Below are 27000 nucleotides of genomic sequence, written 5' to 3'. Positions count from 1 at the left end.
CAGATATTTCTACAGAGCCCACTTTTTCTCTTGTGGAAAGTCACATATCAAAAAAAGCAAGCCAGTGAGTTCTCTCAGCATCGCTTTTTATCAGTATCGAGTGCTCTTTTCTCCCAGTAAGAAAGGCAAATTTTCCACAGCAGATTAGATTAAATCAACTTAGCTTGGTAGTAGATCAGTGAATCTGCAAATCTGTAAGTCTGCAATCTAAGCATATGAGCACGTAGTACACCTCATCTTCCCAGTCAGGAGGGTTACAGGGTGCGACCATCCACTACGGCGTCTCGGCGGCCATCTTGCCCTAGTGAATTTCATTTCTGCTCGTATGTACATGTGTGATTTGTAAGCTATTGGTACTTTTTCACCTTCGTTAAAAGTTAAGTACGTGAATCCGCATTGCCCTGAAATGATTCGGATCACTAAGTCTTGTTCAGCTAGAAGAATGTCATAACCCTTAGAAAGTCGCTCCCAAAAGAGTGCTCTTATCTTTCTTGGTATGTCTCCCTCCATCCGGAGTGTTATTTCATATAACTTATGTGGAGAACTAACCCTGGTATCTGCAGTTTCAACTTGAATAAATTCATTGAAGTCCACTGTCTCCAGATGATCCTTCAAGTTCTTGCGAGCTATGGTGACTTCTGCTATGCTGTCCAACATTGTCTGAGCCCATTCTTTGTTCTTGAGTTGTGTCCTCAAGATGGTCGGCATGTCTGATCTTTAGACCTGCTACCTTCTTTTTAGTGAATTGAGGTTTCTTGTTTTTCTGAATGTGTTGATCGTCTTTGGACTTCACGCGTTCTTCCTTGTGTTCTGACCGTCCTCTTCTTTCGGATTTCTGTGACGAAGTCTGAAAGGTACGAGAAGAACGTGTATCAGTATCTTGATATCTATCAGGTTTTCTCAAATTATCCCTATTCCTGAGGTTGTACCTCAGAGGGCTCCTTTTGAGAAGACCTACCTCTGGAATGAGAATGCTTCTCTTTAGAAGTTTGTTTGCTATTTCCCACTTCTTTTTAGGAGGAATAGGAGTGCTTTTAGTAAATACCTTTTCAGGACTTTCAGACAGTTGGGGTTTAACTGTATAATTCTATTAAATTTTGTATATTACTAAGTAATTGTTCGTCTGACATTGCTTCAATGTCAGGGTCAGGTATATAGCCGGCTATGGCTGACCATGTTGCTCCTGGTCTACCTAGTGGACCGAGCCTGGTGATGTGATTAAAATTTTTTAGGGCACCTTTAAACCAGAGCTCATGCTCCTGGTAAGTTAGTGGAATTTCTATATCCTCGAAAGGAATATATTCCTCTGGTGGTTCATCTTCTTTGTAGAAGTGAAACATCTGTGTTACTGGATTTGCTTCGGGGAAGACTATCCACAAATAGAATACCTCTGTCTGGAGATATTCATGTGCCTCTATCACAAAAACTATCCTCCCACCTCTCGATGTTAGGCCATTTTTTATAAGTTTTATAGTGATGACTTTCCTTAAATTCATAGGAATGCTTATAGCATCATCGTCGGTTTCCTGGAAAACCTGTATAGTTTAAGGCTCTGTTCGCGTTGTCGCCTGTAGCTCCACCGGTTTCGGTGTTATTGTCCCCGTTCAGAGACATTTTGTTTAATGAGAGTCTGCTTCCTTCGGCACTTGCTGTAGCGAGCTGCTTCGGCCAAGTAGGTAGTTGAACTGCACTGAACCACACCATGCTTTGCTATAGCAAGTGAAGGTATATTTATACCTTGAAGGTGTTTCGGAATGCCAGCTTTGACATAAAGTCGAGCATATGAACGTCATGGATGAACCCCTAAGGAATAGTTGTTCATGCATAATAATGAGTTTCTTGGAGAAATCAATATCCAGGCTAGGGGAAGTCCCTTCAGCTTAAGAGTCTGGTTTTCCAAGAAATCGTTGTTCACGTTTGATGAACGGATGGAAGTAGCCATGCCTGTATTTGGGTAGCATGGGCTATGCCTAAATAAGGGCTTGATTTCTATGCCTATATAAGGGTAACGCGAATTGTACCTATATAAGGGCATGAATCGGGAAAAATCATTCAGAATCTTAAAACGCCATACAACATGAGTACATTTTCACTGAGCTGCCCTCCATAGTCCATCAACCATGCATGCGTGCCATCCGTAGAATGTGGTCTTGGTCTCTAAAATTCAACAGTTTGGCTACGATCGGGCGGGGGGGAGGGCCCGGAGCTGAGGGGTGCCCCGGTACTCTGTGAGCCCATTCCACCTTGTAGAGCGTCGAAGCCCTCCCAGACAGCACCGTTTCCAGAAGCCATTTTTCCACAAAGAGATCAGCACTTGAGCCCTTAATCTTTTCGAGGACTCTAATGATGCGCACATTGTTGCGCCTTGAGCGCCCCTCCGCATCATCCAGGTGCTCTATGTTGGTCTTGACCTCTGTTTGAAGCTTATGTAACTGGGCCGCATTGTCTTTGGTCACAGGTGTGGTCTGGGCTAGTACTTTCTCTGTGTTGAAAACTTTCCCAGCCAGTGTCTAGTGATCAGCGTGCAGTAGCCCTAGGTCTAAATACACTGTTTCGATCTTGTGTTCCAGAGCTACTTTGGTGTCCTTGATCGTCGCCAGAATGCATTCAGCGTGTGCTTCCTGCTACCCCTCTTCTGCAAGCGGTAGCCCAGAATTTGCTTGCTGTCCCACTTTGCTTTGTTTAGGCCACACCATGGCTCCAGTCGCTTGGGAGTGGGCCCGGCTTCCATCCGCTGGGCCACCCCTGCCACACCGCTCCCAAGCACAGTCTGACTCGGCTGCAGCGCTGTAGCCCAGCAAGATGAGGGGGCCAAACAATGTATTACCTCCGGTCTTGTCCCCCATGCAAATACGCTATGAGCACTCCAGAAATCCATAGGAGGGCAGAGTTATGGACCATTGTTGAAAGTACTAACAGCAACACTTTTACCAACTTTGACATATGGAAGTGAAGCATTGTGTGGAAAAGACTCAGTCATAATCAACAATGCAGTCCCGAAAATCTATAAAGCCCTCTTCTTAATTCCACATAATGCATCACCCCCGCAGATACGAATGGAATTGGGATGACTAATCAGGTACTTGCGCGAAAAGGTCAATTTATTAAAGTGTGAAAAAGGATAAAAACGGATACTGTAAATCAATTGTCCAAACTATTGTAGCAGGAAATATCTATTTACATCATTAGAGGAATATTCAGTTAACTCGGTCTGGGAAATGCCAATTACTTAGAACTCTTTTAATAAAGTCATTAATAGTACAACAAAGCATTTATCACTACTCATGGATAAAGATACCTTCTTAAAAAGAAAACATGCGTGGCCGCTCTTGAATGACTATACCAAGGTAAAAGTGCAATCGTACTTCGAAATTCCGAAATTCCTTGGTCTGTGAAATTCAAACACATTTTTATAAAAGCTCGCTTTGGAGCATTTCCGGGCACATGTCATCTAATGCCATGGTTGAGTACAGAGGGTCCAATGACTTGTAACTTATGCAAACTTGGCGAAGAGAACATTATGCACCTCCTTTGTGTCCAGATCTGAAAGTTGAAAGGATATCTATTCTTAAGAGACATTTTAATGTTCGTGGAAAAAGGAGTTGCAGACAAGCACTGATAAGATGCCTCCATACTGACAATATAATTTTAAACTCGGCTTTTGTAAGGTTTCTACGACTGAGAATTAAGTTAGAACACCAAAAACTGAAAGAATGTAATGTAGGAAGTACATAATATGTAAATAGTGTAACAAACTTGAAGTCTAAATGTGTTTTATAACGGATTTTATAACTGATTTTATAATCAAGATTTATTGCACATATATTGTAAGGTTTTAATTAATCAAACAATAAACTTTTCATAATCATTTCATAAGTGAGGTATCATTTTTATTGGGAGACTGAGGGGAACACTGGGTGGTGGGAAATTTGTGCCAGTGCGGTGATCTCACAACATTGCCATACAGACATTTTTTTGTTTTTGTAATACTTATTTTCAGTCGAAGAGATAGTAAGAAGGAAATCATACACACATCCTTAATAGCTTGAAGGTCAAACATAAACTGTTAGGCTATTTAATTTCATATAGTCACATTTCAACAGTATCATATATAATACACAGCCTCACCATAATTATAGACAATAAATATTATAGTGTTACAAAGACGCCTCGAACAGGTAGGTGAAGATTCAGTAACGCTTTATTACGGCCTCCACTCTGGAACCTAACATGTCGCGCTGAAAGCACAGCGACCAACGAACTCTGACTGCTCTTGTCAACATTCCAAGGCAGCATCTGGCTCAACTGTAGGAACGTTCCAAGGGGTGGAAGGGGAAGGGGGGCAGAGAGCGAGAGAGGGAGAGACCACACAAGGTGCGTGAAAATCCATAGTACAAACCTAGTAAAGTCAGGGAATTATAACACATCTTCCCCATAAACAATGTAAGCGAGAAATGTTAACACTATTGCATAATGAAGTCTTTATGCCATTCAGGTGAAACAATATTTCTTCTGATACAGCTCCTAAGAAGAGTTGTAGGGTCTCCAGGGTCCCCAGATGTCAGGGAGTTTTCATGAGTGGTGTCCTCTGGGTTCGGGCATTTAACCAACCAGTCCATGCTCTAATTTTGCCCATTCTCAAGGACCACAGTGTTGTTTTTGATCTCCACTCTTCTTCTGGGTTCATAGAACTTAGATTCATGATCCCCTGCGAGTGTGGGGTTTTTCACAGCTACCCAGTCGCCTACAGACCATTCCCGGTTTTTTGTTCCATGCTTTTGATCATACCGGTCTATGTAGTAGGCTTGATGGGAAGCTATTTTGGGTTTGGCATTGTCATAAAAGTGTGCTGTTACCTCTCCTCCCCCTAAGAATTTAGTACTGGGTTTTCTTCTCCAGAGTGATGAGAAGGGAGATATGCCTGTGACCAGGTTGGGGGTGGTGTGATATGTTCAGAGCATATCTTGAATAGAGCGTTCAACAGGTAGGTGGTTGATGCAAGCTAGCTGTATGTTCTCTTTTACCATTCTGTTTATTCTTTCGACTAAGCCATTAGCTCAAGGACAGTACAGAGCCTTTTTTAGGTGGGTTATGGCTAAACTGGGTAGGAAGTTGGACATGGCTGACAAGGTGAATTGGACACCATTGTCTGTGACCAGGGTGGCTGGAATGCCTTCAGTGACGAAGGTATCGCGCAGGAAGTTGATCAGGGATTCGTTCGTTGTTTGGTGCACCATTTTAATGACTACATAATGTAAGTGAAAATCCGTCAGGACAAATGCAAATCTTTTAGTGACACCTCTCTTATTGATCAGGCCGATGATGTCCAGTGCTAGTTTTTCCCATGGTTTGTATGGAATAGAAACTGGGAAAAGAGGTGCCATCTGGGTGCGTTTAGTTTTGTCACTATTGGCGCATATGGTGCAGTTCTTGACTTTGGTCTCGACCATAGAGTCCATGTTGGGGAACCAATAGTGCTCTCTGAGTCTATTTTTTGTAAGGCTTCTCCCTAGGTGGCCCTCATGAACCAAGTCTATTATTTTGTCTTTCAAATCTTCCGGAGGAATGATTTTGTTGTTTCTCCTTATGTAATAATTGTTCAAGTTGATCTCATGCCTTATTTCCCAGAATTTGTCTAGATCTTGGCTGACGCTTTTACGCGAAGCTGGCCATCCTTGAAGAGTATATTCTTTAAGACGAGTAAGTGTGGCATCTTGGGTCATTTTCTCGATCCATTCATCTTTCTTAATTGTGGAAGAGTGAACCTGTAAAATGGGAAATTCAGACTTTTCAAAGTTTTCCACTAGGTCTAATGGTGCCCTCGAAAGGAAGTCAGCTGCAATGTTGAGGTCACCCGCAACATATTCGAGTTTAAAAACAAAGCTTTCCAGGCCTAACACCCATCTAGCTACTCTGGGTGTACAGTTAGCTGAATCTTTAGAACTGAACATGTAGATGAGGGGCATGTGAACGGTGCAAACTGTGAACTTATCCACCATAGGTAGAACTTGAAATGTTTAATCGCCCAGAAGCAGGCCAGGGCTTCCCTCTCTACCACAGAGTAGTTTCTTTCTGAGTTGTTAAGGGTGCAGGAAGCAAAAGCAACAATGCGTTCTCTCCCACCGATAATGTGAGAGAGAGTTGCTCCTAGGCCTTTGTTGCTGGCATCGGTGGTTAGTATGGTCTTCCTGGAAAGGTCAAAATTGCATCAGAGGGGGTCATTTAATATGCTTCTTTTAATGTTGTCAAAAGCTACCTGGTGCACCTCTAGCCATTTGAAAGTATGGTTTTTAGTGAGTTCCCTAAGATCGTTGGAAATATCAGGAAAGTTCTTAACATATTTGGCCATGTATTCTGCAAGGCCCAGGAAGGATAATAGTTCTTGTTTGGTGGTGGGTGCATTGGCTTTTTCAACAGCATCAAGGAGGCTTAATTTGAGTTTAAATCCGTCCCTTGATATGGTGTGCCCAAGGCAATCAACGGTTCCCACCCCGATTTGGCAGTTTTCTACTTTCAGGGTAAGACCCGCCTTCTTGAATATCTAGAGGACAGTCCTGAGAGACGAGTCATGTTCATCTGGTGTTGCTCCGTAGATCAAGACATCGTCTTGAAAGCACATGGTTTTGGGGACCCCTTCAAGTATGTGCTGCATTATCTTTTGAAATACCGCTGCCGCTGAAGCGAGTCCAAACGGCATTCTGAGGAACATGTATGACCCCAGCGGGGTGGTAAAAGCAGTTAATTCTTTGGAGTCGGGGTGTAATTCTACTTGATGGTAGGATTTAGATAGGTCCAATACACTAAAGCAGGTGGCTTCCCCCATGGTACTTAATACCTCGTGGATGCGTGGAAGTGGGTATCTTTCAATGATGATATTATCATTAAGCTCTCTAAGGTCGATACACAATCTAATGTCATTTCCATGGGCTTTCTTAGCGATGACCACTGGTGCGACCCATGCGGTGCAATCCACAGGTTGTATAACACCTAGAGTCTGTAGTCTGGCTAGTTCCGTTTTTAGAGGTTCCCACATAAGGTGAGAAATGGGCCTAGTTTTGTGTGCAATGGGTTTGGCATTGGATTTCAACTTTATTTTGTGTTGTAAATTCTTAAGAAGCCCTACTTCGGAAGTGAAAACTTCGGGGAACTCTTTGATGAAGGATTTACCTTGGGTGGATAAATCAATGGTAAGAACTTGCTACGGGTTGTTAGGGTCCAGTTTTATGCCTTATTCTTTTTGGTGCTGCCAACCGAGAAGATTGGACCCCTCCTCAACTATGTAAACTTTCCCTAGGGTAACACGGTCTTTGAACGTAATGTGGGTTTGAACCATGCCCTTCAAATGAATAGATTCTCTGGTGTAGCTTTTGGGAGAAATGTCAGGTTTTATTAATTCGCTTTCTTTACAAAAGTTCATGTTATTAAAATCTGAAATGTTCACAAAAGTGAAGGGGAAAAAGAAATCCGCAAACATGTTGATTTTCTTGCCACCCAACCAATTTCACATTGTGGATAGTTAATTTGATTGACTACCGGAGTCCCGGACTTGGAAGATAATTTTCTTTTCTGATTGAATTTTAGGCTCATGAGTAACCTCAGCATTGTTCTGTTTACCGTGACAAACCCTAGCTAAGTGGCCTTTCTTATTGCACTTCTTGCAAATAGTTGATAGGGCTTGGCAATTCGGGTTGTTGGCAAAGTGATTGTTACTACCACAACTGTAACATTTCAGTTTGTTAGGGTTGTTGTCACGAGTAGAGTTGAGGGTTTTAGAATTTTTAATTTTGCAAATAGTATTGTCCTTGAGAGGATCAACAATTTCTGAATCAACAATTTCTGATACCTGTCTCTGGTCTGAGTGGGGGTGTTCAGATGGAACAGGATTAGGTCTAAATTCATACAGAGGGCGGTATGTTCAATAGTTTTAGCCAATTCAATCGCCTGTTGTAAATTAGGTTGTTTTTGCAGTAATTTTTCTTGAATTTTACCATTATTAGTGCACCACACCATTTGGTCTCTAATCAGTGAGTCGTTGAGATCTCCGAATTGGCATAGCTCACTTAGACCTCTCAGCACAGCTACGTAGCTAGAAAGGCTTTCATGTTTTCCTTGGACTCTACAAAAGAACTTGTGGCGTTCCAGCACTATGTTGATTTTGTCTCCAAAGTTTATTTCCAATTTTTTTAAAGATGTTTCGTAAGCGTCTCCATCTTCTTCAAGGTATGGTTCTAGTAGAGTATCAAAAACTTTCCTCCCATGGGTACCCAGGTTGTGAAGAAGGATGTGTTGTTTTCTTAAGGCACTGAATTTTTCCCCCCCAATGGCAATCAGGTACGACTCAAAGATCCTGACCCATTCTTTCCAAGGAAGGTTGTGTTCCCCTCATTCATTTAGAAAAGGCAGGGGCTGGGTCATGCTTGCAGCAGCCATGTTGAGAAGCAAAACACCGAGAGAACACCCCAGGGAGAAGAATAACTATGGTGTAATACCAACAAAATTGGTACCCAAATAGGTTTGCGGGCCACCCTAATGGTTGTAGTAGAGATGGTGGAGAAGCCCAGGGGATGACACACAAAATGACTTAGAAGTGTTCGTATTACTGCAGAAAGGTTAGCACCAGGGAAGAGCAAAGGATTGGCACCAAGGATTGAGTAAGTTGCACCACCAGGAAGTGTGTGTATCACTGTGGAAGGAGTGACACACAAGGAGAGCGTGTGTGTGTCACCGTCGAGAATGATAAAGAAGCATGAAGAGAGTGCATCACTGAAATGTCAAAATGGTGTGCGCCTCACCGGAGAAATAAATGAAAGCGCATGATGTGTGAAGGCAGCTGAGGAAAGTATAAGAAGCGAGCGTGTAACAGAATGCCCTGGTAACATGCAAAATGGTGTGTGTGTCACTGGTGATCTGACGATCTCCCTTAGAACTGGCTCTAAGGAGGAGTGTGGCAAAGAAAAATGAAGAAAATGGTGAGATGGTGACAGGCTTGAAACAATTATTGAAGAGCCAGAAGTAGTGTGCCTGTCACTGAGAAACACCAATGTGTGGCAGACAGGGTAATAAAAGCCACTTCAAAGGACGCAAAAGGCTGACTATGCAACATCAGGGGTGTGCATGTCACTGTGGTAAACAAGAGGTGCAGGCTGGCCTGACAAGTATTTATCTTGAAATCCTCTGATGTTAAGAAATGTGAATCAACTGAGCGCAAAATCTTTTCCTTGTGACAAGCAGCGTATATGTAAGAGGAGTGCCTGTCACCGTGGAATGGACATAGGCACGCCGATAATAAAGTCTACTGTAGATGGCATGGTTCAGAGGCAGAAAATTCCCTTCATCTCCTCACGGAGATCCTTTAAATTGAAGGGAAGCTCAGAGGGGGGCGTGTACAGGGTCGAGTAAGACAATTACTAAGACCAGGCACGCCTCCAGAGATGCCGCCTCAGACGGCACCACACCATCTGTAAATGTAGAGGCGTGGCCGTAGGCGAGGGTGGGCTCCCACTGAGATGAGGCGAACACGGAAGAGTGCTGCGTCCTTGGGTTTCCCACAAATCTTTTTCCCTTTCGGATGAGGCGGGGAATATAAACCAGCGATCCAAACAGGGCAAGAATTAGTCTCCAGAGGAGACCGCGATAGCAGGGATAGGCAGTCTCACGGCCCTGCGGTGTATGCGCAGATCAGCTGTTTGAAGGTGCGCTTCACGTCAGCAGCTTCTGCTTAAGTGCTGGAAGGGCAAAGACCCTGAAGGGACAGTCACACGAGGAGTGAAAGGCTGTGTGCTCGTAGCGCACCCTGAGATGAAGGCGAGACAGAGCCTCTGCAGCATTAAAGTCAGCATGAGGAGAGCTGAACGCTGGATGAAAATGCCAGCAAACAGTACCTTAACCTTGTGGGCCACAAGGTAGTGATTACACTTGACGTAGAGGATGAAGACAGAAGGGAAGGAGCGCCGTCCTGCTCCCTTACGCAGACCAGTCGTCCCCAGTGTTACAAATACGCCTGGAACAGGTAGGTGAAGATTCAGTAACGATTTATTACGGCCTCCACTCTGTAACTTCTAACACATCGCGCTCAAGGCACAGCAACCAACAAACTCTGCCAGTCAGGCTGCCTTGTCAACATTCCAAGGCAGCCTCTGACTCAACTGTAGGAATGTTCTAAGGAGTGGAAGGGGAATGGGGGGCAGAGAGAGAGAGAGAGGGAGAGACCACACAAGGTTCGTGAAAATCCATAGCACAAACCTAGCAAAGTCAGGGAATTATAACAATATTGCACTTATCCCTCATTTCTTTCATATTGACTAAATTATTTCTTGTCCCAGAACACTGCATAGGCTGCAAAACGTAGCATAAGAGCCTGATCCAAGAGCATATCTCTTTTCCAGTTCCTTTATTCTTTTTAATGTTAATTTCCACTGATGGAATGACGGGCTATTTCTGAACCCCAATTTTGCTGAATAAATTGTAAAAACACAATTTTTATATCCGGTAAATAACCCATGATTTCAGTGAGCGCATCTATAGAGTGATACAGTTCTAAAACATTAAGGCAGTATAGTTCAATTTCAGACCAAAATGTCCTTATTCCTGGACAACTCCAATTGATGTGGGACCATGTCCCTGCCCCCTCCATCTTTCATCGGAAACATTAAGATGACATTTCGGGATTTATTTCATGGAATACCACAGGAGTTCTATTGAGTAACCATTTGGAGTAGAATTGCATACGTCTAAAATTGGCCTTAATGAATTGATCTTGTTCCATGTGTCCAATGAGATATCAACATCTTCTTTGGCGTGCCACTTATTCCTGGCTTTCTCATACACAATTATGCTTTTATTATGCCTCATAATTGAGGCCCATCCACTGACGGACAGTCTCATTCTGGGGTCTAGCAATTCCTCAGCTAATTTCAGACTTATCTGTATTCCAAATGCATCTAAATTTCTTAAATAGCTTCTGAGTATATTTATATGTGATGAATCAAAAGGGAATGGATCACTTGTAACTGGAAATAGGGGTCTTTTAGATCGTTATCTGAACCGCTAATACCTGAATAGGTATTATGAGAACCCTCAATCACGTATTTTTGATGGTATTGGCGGTGTATCTTGGTTCTCCGCCTTATGAATACGTGTCAGCATTATCATTGGGTCTCTTGTGTGTAATGCTTCCTCCACCCGGAGGGAACCGCTAATTCGCAGTAGTGATCAGAAATATTGGTGCAAAAAAAGTGCAAAATAAAGTGATAAGTTGACGTTAAAAATGTCTTACCGACACTGCCCTCAAAAAACAAAATTTATTCTGTCATGTGTGTTGGCAGACTCTTAAAAGTTAAAAATAGTGGTGCAGTAGGTCAAATTATGTAACCACAGCACATTTTGGTGTCCAAATCAAAAATGGTCGACATGTTTCTGCCCCTCTAGTGCCCCTGGAGGGGGTCGTTGGGCATTCTTCAGGACCTAGTGAATGTGTGAACCGGTAGTATCCTGTTCAAAAAAAGGAAGTTTTTATGGTTGTTTCCATAAACATATAGTCTATCAGTATCTAAAGGTTATTCTTTTCCTTTAGGCGCATCCGTGTTGCGGCTGCTGCCTTGCCACCGTAAGCGCGTAGCCTCCTTTGTGGGCTATGCACAACTTGTGCTGACGCTGGCTTGCAGGGCTCGTACTGGATATTTATATGTGACCTGATCCCAAATTTTATATCTTTCCAAACCTTCCATGATTCTGAATTTAAAAAGTCTGATATTGAACTAAAGCCATTATGTTCACACTTTAATGTAATATTCTTTTCTACTAGGGGTCGAACCCCCACATATACATCCGTCAATTTAGTTACACCATTAATCATTGGGATTTTGCTGTGCTTGAATATCTGTGCCTTTCTTTTTATATACCATTGCAGAGTCTTATATCTGTTTTTTTTGGTGTTTTGGCAAGATGTAAAAAATCTGTGGTATCATAATCCCCAAAACTACTTTAAAAAAAATCTTTAAATCCATAGCATGCTAAGGATCTAATGAATCTAAAAGTGCTGTGTGCAAAGTTCATAAAGTTCTAGATTCTTAAATTAGGAAAGGCTAGTCCACCTTCTTTCAGTGGCCTATATAAAGTGTCTAGTGCTAAGCAAGGGGATTTATTTGCCCAAATAAAGGCTATAGACATGCTCTCTATTTCCTTAAAAACTTTATCTGTAGAGCCACAGGAACAGCAGCCAACAAAACATTATATGGTGGTAAAACTGACAACTGAATTAACGCAATTCGACCCCATAATGGAGAGAGGCAACTTATTCCATTTAGCGAATAGTGCCTTAATCTTACTGGTAAGGGGGGTTTAATTTAGTTTAAATAAGGTATTGATATTTTGTGTGAAATACACCCCCCAGTACATAAAAAAATGGCAGTTTTTGATTTATTAATCTTATAACCTCCCAGGTCTTGATTTTCAATATCTGGTTTTAAAAACAATATATCATCCGCGTATAATTTAATGGGAGTCATACCATCTACAGGTGGATTTATATTTGGTGAATCACGAACAGCGATAGCTAAAGGTTCAATGAAGAGGGCAAAAAGAATGCGTGATAAAGGGCAGCCCTGTCTTTCCCCCCTATTTATCATGCATGTGTCACTATTTCTAGCATTTATACCTATTTGGGCTTTTGCTCTCTTGCACATACTATATATTAACTGAATCAATCTAATAGGAAATCCAACTTTTGAAAGAATTATAAAAAGGCTCACTCAGCTTACCAAATCATCACCTGTGCAGGAATGTTTTTCCATGCAAAATAATCTAAAGCTTCAGTTAGAAAGATTGTATTAAAAGATAACTGTCTTACAGACACTAAACCGCACTGGTCGGAGTGGATAAAAGTTCCCATGACCGTATTAATTTGGTTAGCTAAAAGCTTCATAATTTATAGTCCGCATGTAAAAGGTAAATGGCCAACATGAATTGATGTATTCATTATCTTGTCCTTTTTTTTTTAAAAACTGACTACCGTTGCTAAACAAAATGAATCCGGAATCTCCCCACCCTCCAGAACATGATTGGCTAATTTTAGTAGTTCTGGGTTTAAAAATGACGCAAAACTTGTATACGACTCTGCCGAAATGCCATCTTCCCCGCAGGCTTTACCATTTGCTAAATGCTTTACTACTATCTCAGTCTCACTAAGGGTAAATTTTGCTTCCAATGCTTGTATTTGGTTTTCTTTTAGTCTTGGAATTTCTAGCTTAACTAAAACATCAGTAAGCGCTCCTATATCCCCTTGCTGTTGGGTACTTTATATTGCCTTATAATGCTTAAAAGATTACTTCTGAATTTCTTCAGGGTCTATGATACTTCTCTTTGTCTCTGGATCTATTATTGATATTATCTTATTTTTCTCTGGGCGATCTCTTGTCTGCCAAGCCAGTAGCTTACCCCCATACTCGCTCTTTTCAAATACCTTTTGTAAATATATGTTTTTAGCTGTGTATCCTTGTTCTTCATTATACTCCTGCATGCATATTCTGCCTTTCCTAAGGCAGTCTTTGTTAGCTTTTGTTGCTGAGCGTTGCACTTTTAAACGTGCCTGATTTAGTTCTGTTTCAAGCTCGGCCCTTAATATAGACTTCTTCCTATTCTATACAATCTCTTTCGATGTAATATATCCATATATAATGTCCTTATAAGCCTCCCATACAATTCCAATACTAGTTAAGTTATTATTTATTTTAAAATAATTAACTGTCTATATCTCCATATATTTACACCATTCCTGATCTTCGAAATTCACTTTGTTAAACGTCCAACTTACATCCGGTCTTTTTACCTGAATTCCTGCTTCCTCCATTTTTACTAGGGCATGTGTAGGAGAGTAGGATATGCTTCCCATGGGTACCCCCACTTTTTGCTGGTGTTTCACAGTTTTTCGACCTTAGTCTGGCTGTGGCCCTGCTAATCAGGACCCCAGCCTAGCTGCTTCCTCTCTAAAATGGTTTGCATGTACATTAGGTACATATCTAATTGGATTCTGGAGTGCCTTATAAGCCCCTAGTATGTGGTATACTATGTACCTAGGGCATAGGTACCTCAGAGGCCTACCAGGGGCTGAAGCATGTATTATGCCACCCCTGGGAAGCACTCCAAAATGGCACCACAGGTCTGCTACAGCAGCCTGGGTAAGGGTGTGCTTGCATCCCTTTCTGTGGTATAGGCTACCTATTTCACTATCATTGCACACACATATAAAACCTATAAGTCACTCCTATGGCAGGCCTTAACAATCCTGAAGGCAGAGTGCTTGGTTTTTATGTGAGAGGGTGCCTCTGCATGAGCAGAGCCCCTCTGCAGTGTTCCGGAGTACCTCCTCTGATGCTGTTTGTGGTGCAGCCTGACCATATAATCTTAAGTGCATTATAACCTCGCTGTAAATGCTAACTTTGGGATGGCTGCACGGAAACATGTCGTGTTTGGTGTCAAACGCTTTGGAATTCTACCCCCCAGCCAGTTCTGGCAGCGAGGGTAGCATTCCACCCTTCTAGAGGGAGAGACATGTTCACACTGGTCTAAACCAGTAGGACTTTCCACAGCCCTGGCATCACAAAATGGATGCCTCTGCCACAGACACGGGTCTGGCCTCCTGCTGCTGACCAAAACTCTGGCAGGGGAGGCCTGGACAATAGGTTTCCTGTCCCAGAGAGGTGGAACCACCTCCCCAGACAGGCATATGTGTATTAGGGCTGGGCCGGAGCACTCTCTGGTGCTTTGAAATCCTGCACTGGGGGCACACTTGGTGTCCCTGTGCATAGTCCAGTTCAAATTGGTTGCAGGGGCGCGAAACTGGACAAAGGAAATGGGTGTAACCACCCCTCTTTCCAAACCATCCCATAGGTGGGTCCCTAGAGTATGCCCAACCACCAAACTTAGTATAAGTATGGGAACCCAGTCCTTGTGACTTTAGATTACCCTGGATGAAACTCTGCAATATATATCCTGGACCTTCGACGTTCTACTTTGACTAGAAGACTGATGAAATCTCCCTTGGGGCCAAGGAGTGACTCCCCTGCTTTGCAGGCACCAAAGAAGCAACTGACCGGTCTGCATCGCTGACGCTCCCGCCGGACGCCGAAGTCTTTGCATCACCAGAGGTGCATTTCCAGACTTCCCCGAGGCTACCCTGAGTCCACAGTGAAGCTGAGGCCCGTGGCTATCGTGGGTGACGTGGAACCGTGACCCCTGGACACTGTGAACTTTTGCAGCAACACTATCTTCTCGGCCTTCCTCGAAGTTGTGCTTTGGGCTCCGAATAGCCCCAGCCTTGAGCACCTCCTGCACCGAAGATTGCTGGACTCCACTCCACGAGTGACCCGTGGGCCAGTTTCAAGTGCGACCGCTCGAAGCTCCTTCGCGATCGCTAGCCCGTTGGCTAGTAGTTCCTCTTCTAATTGGGCTTACCTGGTTGCTCCAGACGTGCCCCGACTTACCCTGGCTGGGTGAGTCCCTCAGACCTTGCTGGTCTGCACCGTAGTCCTTTTTCTGATTTCCAGTGACTTGCCGTTGCCAAGGCTTGTTGGGTCCATTCTGGTCGCCGACGCCGCAGCACTCGACAGACTTTGTAAGACCGCTTGAATCCGAAACCCCCCACAGGATATGTCAACCGTTAGACCAGCTAGCTCTACAGTGCCACTACCAACCCCCTGTATGCTACAGTGGTGTAGGTAGGTTCTGGCAACCACTAAACATGACAACCATGATTCCTCAGGGATCGTGAAAAACAGTACAGTATTTTTCGCTCAGTCACTCATGCTTGCTTAATCCCAGAAAATAAACAGGATGGTGATTAGGACGTTTCAATAAGTATTTATTTGTCCAGCAACTGTCTTGTGTAAAACATATGTGCTGCGACAATGAAGAGACAGAAGCATACAAAAGACATTGCAAGGCGCAATATAGTCAATAGTAGATACATTTCTACCACAGTGCTAATAAGATGAACATAAGCAGTTCAGATAAAAACAGGAGCACTTGTATATTCCTAAGATGCGCGCCCTAAGTAATTTGCCTAAATGTACCTAGCCTAGATCTGTATGTGCAACATGTATATGCGTGTATGTAGCCAAGACACCCCTAGGGATGAACCAGCCCCCTCACCTGATGGTTGAGAATGTAGGACCCCATCTCTGCTTCAAGGATGGCACCCCGCAAGGGATGTCAGACCGCTGCGTGTCGAAGAGCCAGCATGCAAGACTCCGTGTAAGCTTGGAAGGAATTCTCCTCTAATTTGCGGGTGGGGGTTAGGGTCTTATATACTAGAGTGGTCACTGCAGGGTTTCTTCTAGAATCAATGTTTTGAAAACAGTCATAAATTTTTTGAAAATAATCAGGAATGTTTTTCCAAACAAATGCGATAGTGCACAGCTGGCTGTTGGCCAAGGTTGAAAAAAGTGGTGACCCTTATACATAATAATTATGCCGTGCCTGAGGACATGTTTATTTACGTCAGGTACAGGGATTATGATAGAGTACTGAGAGCCTGGTGTCGAACAGACCGGAGCAAACTTTAGATAAAAGGTCTCCTGTTTAGAATTGTTTTTGTCGTGTTGATGGGACAAATGTATACAATAGGAGTATACATGGCAGGAATAGCCTAAAGGACATGACAACGTCATCACCTACTTTTTTAGTATCATACCACTTACGTCCCAAAAGTGCCAAATTTGTTCCGAGTGTGCCTACATCTCTTCTTCTGCTCAGATAGATTCTTATTTTTTTAAAATCATTTTGCATCCTATTAGATAGCTCGCTATTAAAAATACTGAAAATAAATTACCTTCTTTCTACCCTTAATTCAATACATTTTCCATTGCCGCCACCCACTCCCCACGACTCTCCATCTCTCCCTGGAACTCCCCCCCAAGGCGGGGATTGACCACATTCCACCCTCCCTCTCTGAAAACTCCTTTGATGCCATGTTGTTGCACTCCAGTGAACCCTTGCCTCCGGTCTAACCAGAAGACCCCCAAACCCCTCTAATCCCTGAATTTAAGATACTTTTCAACTAGACAAGTCTTGTAAGAGCGCCTGAGCTTCTTCTAGATCTGTACACAAGTGAAGTTTGCCCTTTACAAGGACTTTATTTTGACTGCTGTACAATTGATGCCTATGTTCCATGTTCTTTAAATTAGTCAAATATTTTGATTAAATCTCTTCGTCTGCGTGCCGATGCAGCTGACATATCCGGAAAACAACCTTAAACTGTGTTATTTCCTGAGTAAATAGTGTTTTCTTTTCAATAGCCTTAGACAGGATGGATTCTCTAATATCACAGTCCACAAAATCAACTTGGATTGTCTGAGGATATCCTACATTAGTATGTCACTGTGCTGGTTCCCTGTTTGCTCTTGTGATAGTCAAATCGCCTTTTAATTCCAGGATCGCCTTTTTTATCTGGGAATCCATCCAGTCTCTCACATTCGGACCTTCACCTCCTCCTGGTATACCCGTTATCCGAAGAAAGTCGGTGGAACCTCTCATATTATATCACTGTATGTGGATGATGCGTTGTTCTATGTCTCCTCACCACAGGAGGCGGTACCACGGCTACTACAGGTGCTAGAAATCTGACTTAGGCCAAAATCATTGATATTCCCACAGGGTCGGTGGGCTGGTCACTGCGGGACCTCTTCCCCAATGAGGCCTGCGGTGGGAGATGGAGCACTTCAGGTACTTGGACATGCAAGACTCACGGATATTACAACTCAATGTTCAAAGCACGATAGACTCTCTAAAGGGCTCAGTGGGATTTTGGAACACACTCCCACTTTCCTGAATGGGCAGGCTGGCTATAGCCAAAATGGTGGTACTGCCTCGCTGCCTTTACATATTACAGAATGCTCTGTGTCCCATACCTAGGAGAAAATTTCGGGCCAAGGATACCATTTTGATAGACTTGTACTGGGTGGGTCGTCACAGCAGGGTGGCCCTTGCCACGCTGAATCGCACATATGAGGAGGGCGGTCTGGAGGCTCCCAGATTGGAGCTCTACTATTATGCCGCACAACTACAGCACTCCGCGAAATGGTTCGCTGATGGGGACAACTGGGAGAAACAGCTACTTCAGGGTAGAGTATCAATCTCTGTCTCTGTTTCTGGAGGGCGCACGCACCTCTGAAGCGGTACCATATCTAGTTAGACAAACCGCTCACACCTGCCAATCATTTGTGTAGCGAATCTTGAGACACGCCCCGTTCCATCTGGAATTGTCGGTGTGGGACCTTGCGCCGGTTAGGAAGGGGATGTCCAAAATGTCGTATCAGCTGAGGCGGGAGGGGGGCTGCAACGTGCTTGTGGACCTGTACCCAAGCGAGAGCTTTATCACATTTGAACGGGCCTGTAGCGACTTTGGACTGGGGCAGGGACAATACCTACAATACGCCACGTTAGCCAATTTATTTAATGAAGAAGTGTCGCAGAGATGAAAAATTAGAGGATGACCTAGGGCTCTGGAGGGAGCCTTGTCATGACCTACTGGTCCGACGGCCTTCGGGCATGTTCCCAAGTGCATTGGCTGGGGGATGTGCAGTGGGTGCTAAAGGGGAGGGGGATTAAATGCCGTTAATACTTGGCTATAGACAATGGAGCGGGAGGACGACCGTGAATAGGACAATGTCCTGAACTGTAACCACCAAAATATATGACTATATCATCTTTTTCCCGGCCTCGAAATGCACACCTGTGTTATGTTAATCTGTAAAATCTTAAATAAAGTTTAAAAAATAATAAGAATATCTGAAGTAAACAAGGTTGTCATCGTATATATCCCAGACACATTCAATAAGCTGTAGGTAGCATGTGAGGGGGATCTACCGGGTAGTGTATAATACCATTCAAATTACTTATTTTCATAGAACTTATTTAACCCCACCACTGCTTTGGTGAACGTAGCATAGCCCTGGCCCATCCTGCTCCAGATTTCAAATAGAGGGAGGAGATGTATTCCTCAAGACTTGGTTGTGTAGAATTATCCATCCTTTCTGGAAGGTATGGTAAATATGTGCAGAACAGATTGAGGAAGCCTGATCCCTCTAAATCCTAAAATGGCACTGGAAGATGAAGGGGCACAGAGTTGAGAAGGTCCTGCACAGATTGGCATTGGCCTTGTACAGGCTAGGCAACAATCAAACATTTTAGGGACAAAGCTGGTGGCCATGCAGGGTTTTTATGTCAAAAGTAGGCAAAGGCAATTATTGCCTAAAAGCCCACTAATTTTGACAGTTTATTCTGCTACTCAGAAGTGGTACTTTATTTATATTTTAGCTCTGCTGAAAAGTGTGGGAAAGCCCCTTTTCAAAATAAATTAGAAGTGCTTGGAGTCTGTAAGTGCTGCTCATGTAAAGCAGTGGGTGGGTGTCAGCTCGTATAGCCTCGAGTGGAATCCGTGGACCTCTTCAGGATTGGTTCGTTGCTCAAAAGGGTTCCACCCCTTGATCGTTTCCTCTCTGATAGCTATAATAGCACAAGAGACAGAGCGGATCAAGTGAGGGAAGGAAAGGATGGGGACAGCGGGGAGGGAGACCTGTAAAAGATGTAAGCACAAGGTTATACACTAGATCTATGAGTAGTTGATACAGTACATATGGAACATGTAAAATGCCTGGAGTTGGTTCAACTACCTGTAAAAGAAAAGAACCAGGAATTTCATTGAATGTCATGAACAGTGCTGAGGTTCAGAGGTTAGTGGCAGCCTAGCTGCTTGTCAGTATTTACTTTCCCCAACTAAGAACCTGCCAAAGTACCAAAAGGATTAATACATCCATGAAAGTTTTGTTACGTCCCCTTTTGTTTCTTCCATCACATCCACCGTTTCTCAACACGGCTTCGCCCACGGAAGATTCAGGCACATAGTTGCCGGTTCGCAACCCGGCTTCGTCACTCTGTGCTCCCCAAATTATATACAGCATGTATCGACTCAAGGCTCAGATGTTTTTGAGTAAGGCGCAAATAGTTAATCCTATTTCCCTATCAGCGGGAATTCTCTCTCTCTCTCTCTCTCTCTCATTCACTCGGCACACACTTCGTCTTAATGGCCTAGAGTGATAGCGTTCGTAAGTTCCAAAGACTGTGGCAGCAACAGGAGCAATGCACAACGAACAACAGGATCCCCCCTGTATCATATATTACTCAGAGATTTCCAAAGCAAACATCCCGGTGCGCCAAGCACCCTTACCCCACCGCGACAGCCTCTCGCCAGAACGTACTCCACCTCAGGAACCGTTAGGAATATCCGGCACAGCCTTGCGCGTCCGCTCCCTTCTTCACCTACGCGCCGCACTGAAAACGTCATCACGTGCCGGAAGAGCGACGGCACGTTCTGGGCGCGACGCACAGACTACTGGGTAATGTAGTTTTCCTTCCGAATTTCCGCCGTTCGATCCTGACGACGAACCCACGGAACGGCTTCTAACAGTGGGAGTACATGCAGCCTGGAAGACTCTTTTGGGCTGTGTAGGTGTACGCAACTGATAGATCACCGAGGGCTTAGAACACTGGCTTTCTAAGTGTGCAAATACATACATGTTTCCTGAAAATCATAAACAGTGAAGCATTGTTATTAGTTACAGCTGATTGCTAGTTCAGGTTGAAGTGCATTAACACATGCTCCAGCATGAAGTAGCAGAAGATTCCAACTAAAAACATGTTTCTAATTGTTAATATTTTTTAACCATATATTTATGGATTCTATTAAGACATTTTTCAAATAAATTGGGAAGGTTATACAGTACTGATTTAAAATAAGTATTGTTGCTTGATGAACCCAATATCCTTATCGTTGAATCTGTTTTTATACAATTATTTAGCTCAAAATGCTTATGATTGGCAGAAAATAATGGTTAGAGATATTAGTCTGCCTACCCCCTGAATATGCGCTGTGGACCTCCAGGAGTCCACGGACCACAGTTAAGAACCACTGATCTACACAAATGACTTTTTACCAAATTCAGTATTCTAGCTACTTTTAGAGCAGCCTACCTTTCTGGCCTATGTGTATTTATTTTTTTATGTTTCAGCATAAATGTGCTTTCATGGAGAATCTGAGGCTTAAAACTAAGAACGAAGTAAGGCTCTGTGGATGAACCCAGTGCCAGTCAGCAATGACTGGCCTAGAACAACCCATAAGCACTGTGAGCTCAAAAGATTAACAAGGGATTGAGTTGCACACTGGTTCTGGCACGACTGTCCTAGCCATTCCAATGCATGATGCTACATGTAAGCAAACACATCTTTTACTCACTGTAGAGTGCCTTCTTGTATGACAAGTTGTAGCCCAGTGCTTGGTCACCTTTGATATGTTTCATACTTTGTTTTCTTCAGAAGGGCAGGTCTTGGTGAGGGGTTGGTCATGTGCTGTTGCAGGCATGTACTGTACTAGTGAGTGAATCTCCTTCTTTCCCCTTTGGTCAGAGGTGGTCCTGGGCAAAATTAATACAAGTGAAAAGTATTGTTCCGTGGACTACCCACTGCATGGGGAACCTCATATACACTATGTTTATCCTACAATGTCCGTGCACAAAGCAAACAATAATTAAAGCATAAGTCTCTAAAACAGGCTTCTCCAACTAGTAGCTTGTGAGCTACTGGTAGCTCTCCAACTATCTAGAAGTAGCTCTCTTATGTGCATCCCAGCCTACTAAATTGGAACGTTTTGCTTTGTTGAATTAATATCTACAGACCAAATGTGTGTATTCAAGACAAAAAAGTATGTGTTTTCAGAACTCATAAGTTAATGTTTGGAGACAAAAATGTCTGAATGTCCAAAATATATGTAAAGCTAATATCTGAGTGATAAATCATACACTATTACTGATATTACTACCTTGGTATAAGGGGCATTGCAGCTATGGATGTCATATTAACCGTATAAAGCATTCTAAACTGAAAAGGCCTTTTTACTTTACTGCTGGCAGTGCTGCCGGATGTACTGAAGTGATCACTGTGAGTAATCTTGCATGGGGGGGCACTAATGTGATCTTGTCTGATGTGGTCACTATTACAACAGAAATAATAGTAGCTCACAATGATTTTAATTGAACATAAGTACACAAAAGGTTGGCGATCTCTGCTCTAATAGATAAAGACTAGATAAAAACTGTGCAAATGAATTTGCACTGCTTAAAAACACCTAAACATTAATAACCACTGATTTTATACTGACAAACCCCCTCTGCAGTTCACATCAAAAACTGAAAACAGGAAAGACTAAATGTATTGCAGAGTTTCTTTCACTTTGTTTTAACTGTGCAGTATAAGTCTTTCTGGATAACATTAGGTCATAATTATAGTTTCTTTATTATTGACTTGCTTTTTTTATTACAGGTGAAAGGAATGCTTTAGGAATGGAAAATGGAAAGGACATTAGGATACATTTTTTAAATCAAAAGTCTGCAAGGTTGGGCATTGAAAATTCATCCCATGAAGATCCGCTCAAAAACCAAGAAGATATCTTAATCTATACACTGAAGTAGCATGAAAACAAATACTCTGCTTGAAAAGACTAACGTGAGAGACACTAGGGAATAGAGAACTTTCTAAATGCACTAAAACACTCAAAGCTGTTTCTTATAGCTTTCTATAAGGAGTGGATGAAGTCAGCATACAAGAAAGACAATATGTATTTATTGTAAGAAGGGTTTGAACATAAAGCACACACAATGGAAAGGCTTAAGTGTTCAGAATGTGATAAAACATTCAGGGCCACTGGCCGTCTAAAGTTACACAAGGTCGCCCATGCAAGACTCAGAACAGGTAAATGTGGGGAATGTGGGCAGACATTCAATCAAAAGAGTCTTGACACCTGGAAGAAGTTATATGAATGTACTGAATGTCAAAAGGCAATGCATGCAAAAGGACACCTACCGGTACAACAGGCAAGCCATGCTAAAGAAAACACATTCACTACAAAAGGGAACTTGCAGGCATATCAGAATGGTCACGCTGATGGGAAACCTTTTAACCTAACTGAATGTAATCCAGCATTCATTACAAAGACAGACTTAATACGACAACAAAACATCCGCATTGGGAAAAGGCCACATGAATGTAGAGAATGTGACAAGTTATTCATCAGAAAGGCAAACTTAATGCGACTTCTGAAAATTCACACTGGAGAGAAGCCATATAAATGTACGGAATGTGACAAGGCATTCTATAGAAAAGAGCTGTTAAAGCAACATCAGAAATTCCACACTGGAGTGAAACCCTTTTGTTGTAGTGAATGTGACAGGTCATTCGTTGCTAAAGGAGCGCTAATGCATCATCTGAAAATTCACACTGAAGAGAAACCATATAAATGTACTGAATGTGAAAAGGCATTCATTTCAAACACAAACCTAATGCAACATCTGAAAATACACACTGGGGAGAAACCATTTAAATGTACAGAGTGTGACCAGGCATTTGCGGCAAAGGCAAATCTGATGCGACATCTGAAAATGCATACCGAAGAGAAGCCATATAAATGTACTGAATGTGACAAGGCATTTGTTGAAAAGGAATCCCTAATGCGACATTTGAAAATCCACACTGGAGAGAAACCATATAAATGTACAGAATGTGACAAGGGATTTATTACAAAAAAAGAGCTGATACGACATCATACAGTCCACACAGGGGAGAAACCATATAAATGTACTGAATGTGACAAGGCATTCGTTACAAGGGGAGAGCTACATCGACATTATGCAGTCCACAATGGGGAGAAACCTTATGAATGTGCTGAATGTGACAAGGCATTCTTTACAAAAGCGCTGTTAAAGCAACATCAGAAAATCCACACTGGAGAGAAACCCTACGGTTGTAGTGAATGTGAGAAGGCATTCATTACTAACAGAGAACTTATACGACATCAGAGAGTCCACACTGGAGAGAAACCATATGAATGCTCTGAATGCGAAAAGGCTTTCAATACAAGTGCATCCCTAATACGACATCAGAGAGTGCACACTGGTGAGAAACCATATAAATGCACTGAATGTGATAAGGCATTCATTACAAAAGGAGCCCTTATTCTACATCAGAGATGCCATACTGGAGAGAAACCATATGAATGCACTGAATGTGACAGGGCATTCATTACAAAAAGCTATCTCTTGCAACATCAGAAAATCCACACCGGGGACAAACCATATGGTTGTAGTGAATGTGAGAAGGCCTTCTTTACAAAAACCTATCTCTTGCGACATCAGAAAATCCACACTGGAGAGAAACCATTTGCTTGTAGAGAATGTGAAAAGGCATTTGTTACAAAATTGCAATTAAACCAACATCAGAAATTCCACTCTGGGGAGAAACCATACAGTTGTGGTGAATGTAAGAAGGTATTTTTTACAAAATTGCAATTAAAACAGCATCAAAAATTCCACTCTGGAGAGAAACCATATGGTTGTAGTGAATGTGAGAAGGCATTTGTTACAAAAGGGGAATTAAAGCAACATCAGAAAACTCACACTGGAGAGAAACCATATGATTGCTCTGACTGTGGCAAGGCATTCACTGCAAAGCACACCCTTATACTACATCAGAAAAGACACACCGGAAAGAAACCATTTGGTTGCAGTGAATGTAAGAAGGCATTTATTACAAAACAGCTGTTAATGCAACATCAAGAAACCCACACTGGGAAGAAACCATATAACTGCAATGAATGTGACAAGGCATTTTTTGCAAAGGGAAGCCTAACGCGACATCAGAAAGTCCACACTGGAGAGACACCGTATAAATGTACTGAATGTGACAAAGCATACACTCTAAAGCACCAGCTAGAACAGCATCAGGAAATCCATACCGGAAAGAAACGCTATGGTTGTAGTGAGTGTGACAAAGCATTCTTCAGAAAACAACACTTAATGGTACATCAGAATACACACACTGGAGAGAAACCATATGAATGCACTGAATGTGACAAGGCATACAGTAGAAAACACCACTTGTGGGAACATCAGAAAACCCACACAGGGGAGAGACCATATCAATGTACTGGATGTGGCAAGGCATTTAGGAGAAAGACACACCTAATGCAACACCTGAAAGTCCACACAGGAGAGAAACCATATGAATATACTGAATGTGAAAATGCATTCACTCTAAAGCACAAGCTACAGCAACATCAGAAAATCTACACTGGAGAGAAACCATATGAATGCGCTGAATGTGACAAGTGATTCACTCTAAAGCACAGCTTCTACAACTTCAGAAAATCCACCCTGGCAAGAAACCATACGATTGTAGTGAATGTGAGAAGGGGTTTCCACGGGACTGCCTAATGCTACATCTGGAAGTCCACACTGGGGAGAAACTATATGAATGTGCAGAATGTTACAAGACATTTGTTGCAAGGAACATCCTAATGCAGCATCAGAAAGTCCACACTGGGGAAAGACCCTGTGGATCTACTTAATAGGACAAGGCATTCGCTTTAAAGCACCTATTAGTATCATCTCAGAAAATCCACACCAGGAAGTAACCATTTGCTTGTAATCGGTGTGACAGGGCATCATTCATTAGAAAAAACACTGCAATATCATAGAACCCAAACAGAAGAGAAAACATGTGAATTCATACCAGGGCAAAATTCTATCAATGTACTCAATCTGACAAAGCATTTGTTGAAATGTAAGGACTATTTTTACATTGGTAGGTTCATACGGGGTGGAAGCCACTCCGCTGATCGGAATGAGCCCTAATGTGGCAAGTCATTTATTCACCAAAAGAAAGAGTGTTTTCTGATTTGACATATTCCACAGGGTGAAGCCACATCAGTGTACTAAATGTGACCCGGCATACATTACATAGACTGGGCTGCTATATCATTTGAAATCTGACACTGGTGAGAACCCTAATAAATTTACTGAATGTGAAAAGACTTTCATTACAAACTCATCATTAAATAAACATCTGAATCTCCACAAGGGGAAGGAACCATATGAACTTGCTGAATGTGACAATGTGATTAGTAGAAAGGTTAAGCTAATGCAATAGCAGGACACCAACACTGGGGAGAAACCATACGAATGTACCAAATGTGATCAATATTTAATTATAAAAGGAAACATACTAGTATATCAGAATGTCTACACCGGAGAGAAACCTTGTGAATGTTATTGAACGTGACAAGGGTCAGTGTCCCCACTAGGTACAAAACATTAGTATTCTGACTCTGACAAGACATTCATTAGAAAGGAATATATAATGTAACAAGAAAGTTCACACCAGACAGAAACCACTAGAATGAAATGAATGTGAGAAAGTATTTACTATAAATTGCACTGTAGTGGGGAATCTTATATCACACAATGGATGAAGGGTAGGATGACCAAATTATTAAAAACCGAACTCTGGGAAATGCGGCAAACATATAAGTAGAACTAACAGTTTTGCAGTGACTAAAGAGCACAGAATGGCTCAGTTGAGAGCACTCGTCAATTGACAGCACTCGTCAGCATGGAAATCACAGAAATTAGGGTATATGGGGAATTCAGTGCAGCCTTTATATCCGTATTATACGTAATGCAGATTGCTATCTGTTTGAGCCTTCTAACGGATTCTGCACTGGGACAGAAAGACGCATTCATTTAGGGCCTGATGAGATGGTAGACTAGATGTGCCTCTGTGGAGCTCCCAGACCAGGCACGATAATCTTGCACTATCCTTATACACAGACAGTAATCTAGCAGCATAACTCCTGCTAACAGTGCCAATGAGGGGTGCGTGTGCCCAACTGAAGGCCGTGGCAAAGCCGAAACATGCCACAGGGAGTGTAGTTGGTGGACGAATGTGGCTGAGGCCTGCTGAAGTCAGTAGGCAGGCTCGACCTGTGTCAGTGGTGGAGGGGCCCGGAGTGAGTCCTCTTAGGTGAGCCTCATCCTGTCCTGATAATATACTGGTGCTGGACATAGGAGCCCTGCCGGCGATTGGGGTCTGCGGCGGAACCAGAGCCTACCGCTACTGACT

At 42.7% G+C, this 27000-nt stretch overlaps 1 protein-coding gene across 1 annotated transcript in view; it reads left to right on the top strand.

The window, feature by feature from the left end:
• The window catches only part of LOC146822503 (uncharacterized), an 81543-nt gene extending 55633 nt beyond the window's left edge, over positions 1–25910 (top strand). Inside the window, exon 2 of the mRNA XM_085613612.1 lies at positions 22369–25910. Coding sequence (XP_085469738.1) covers positions 22704–25211 — 2508 coding nt within the window. The 5' untranslated portion in view covers positions 22369–22703 and the 3' untranslated portion in view covers positions 25212–25910. The remainder of the gene's footprint in view (positions 1–22368) is intronic.
• Positions 25911–27000: the final 1090 nt, after the last annotated feature.

The sequence above is a fragment of the Triturus cristatus genome, chromosome 6 (genome assembly GCF_964204655.1).
Source record: "Triturus cristatus chromosome 6, aTriCri1.1, whole genome shotgun sequence".
In the NCBI taxonomy this organism is placed as follows: Eukaryota; Metazoa; Chordata; class Amphibia; order Caudata; family Salamandridae; genus Triturus; species Triturus cristatus.
The sequence above is the reverse complement of the archived record's forward strand: the minus strand, read 5'-3'. Positions and strand labels throughout refer to the sequence as shown.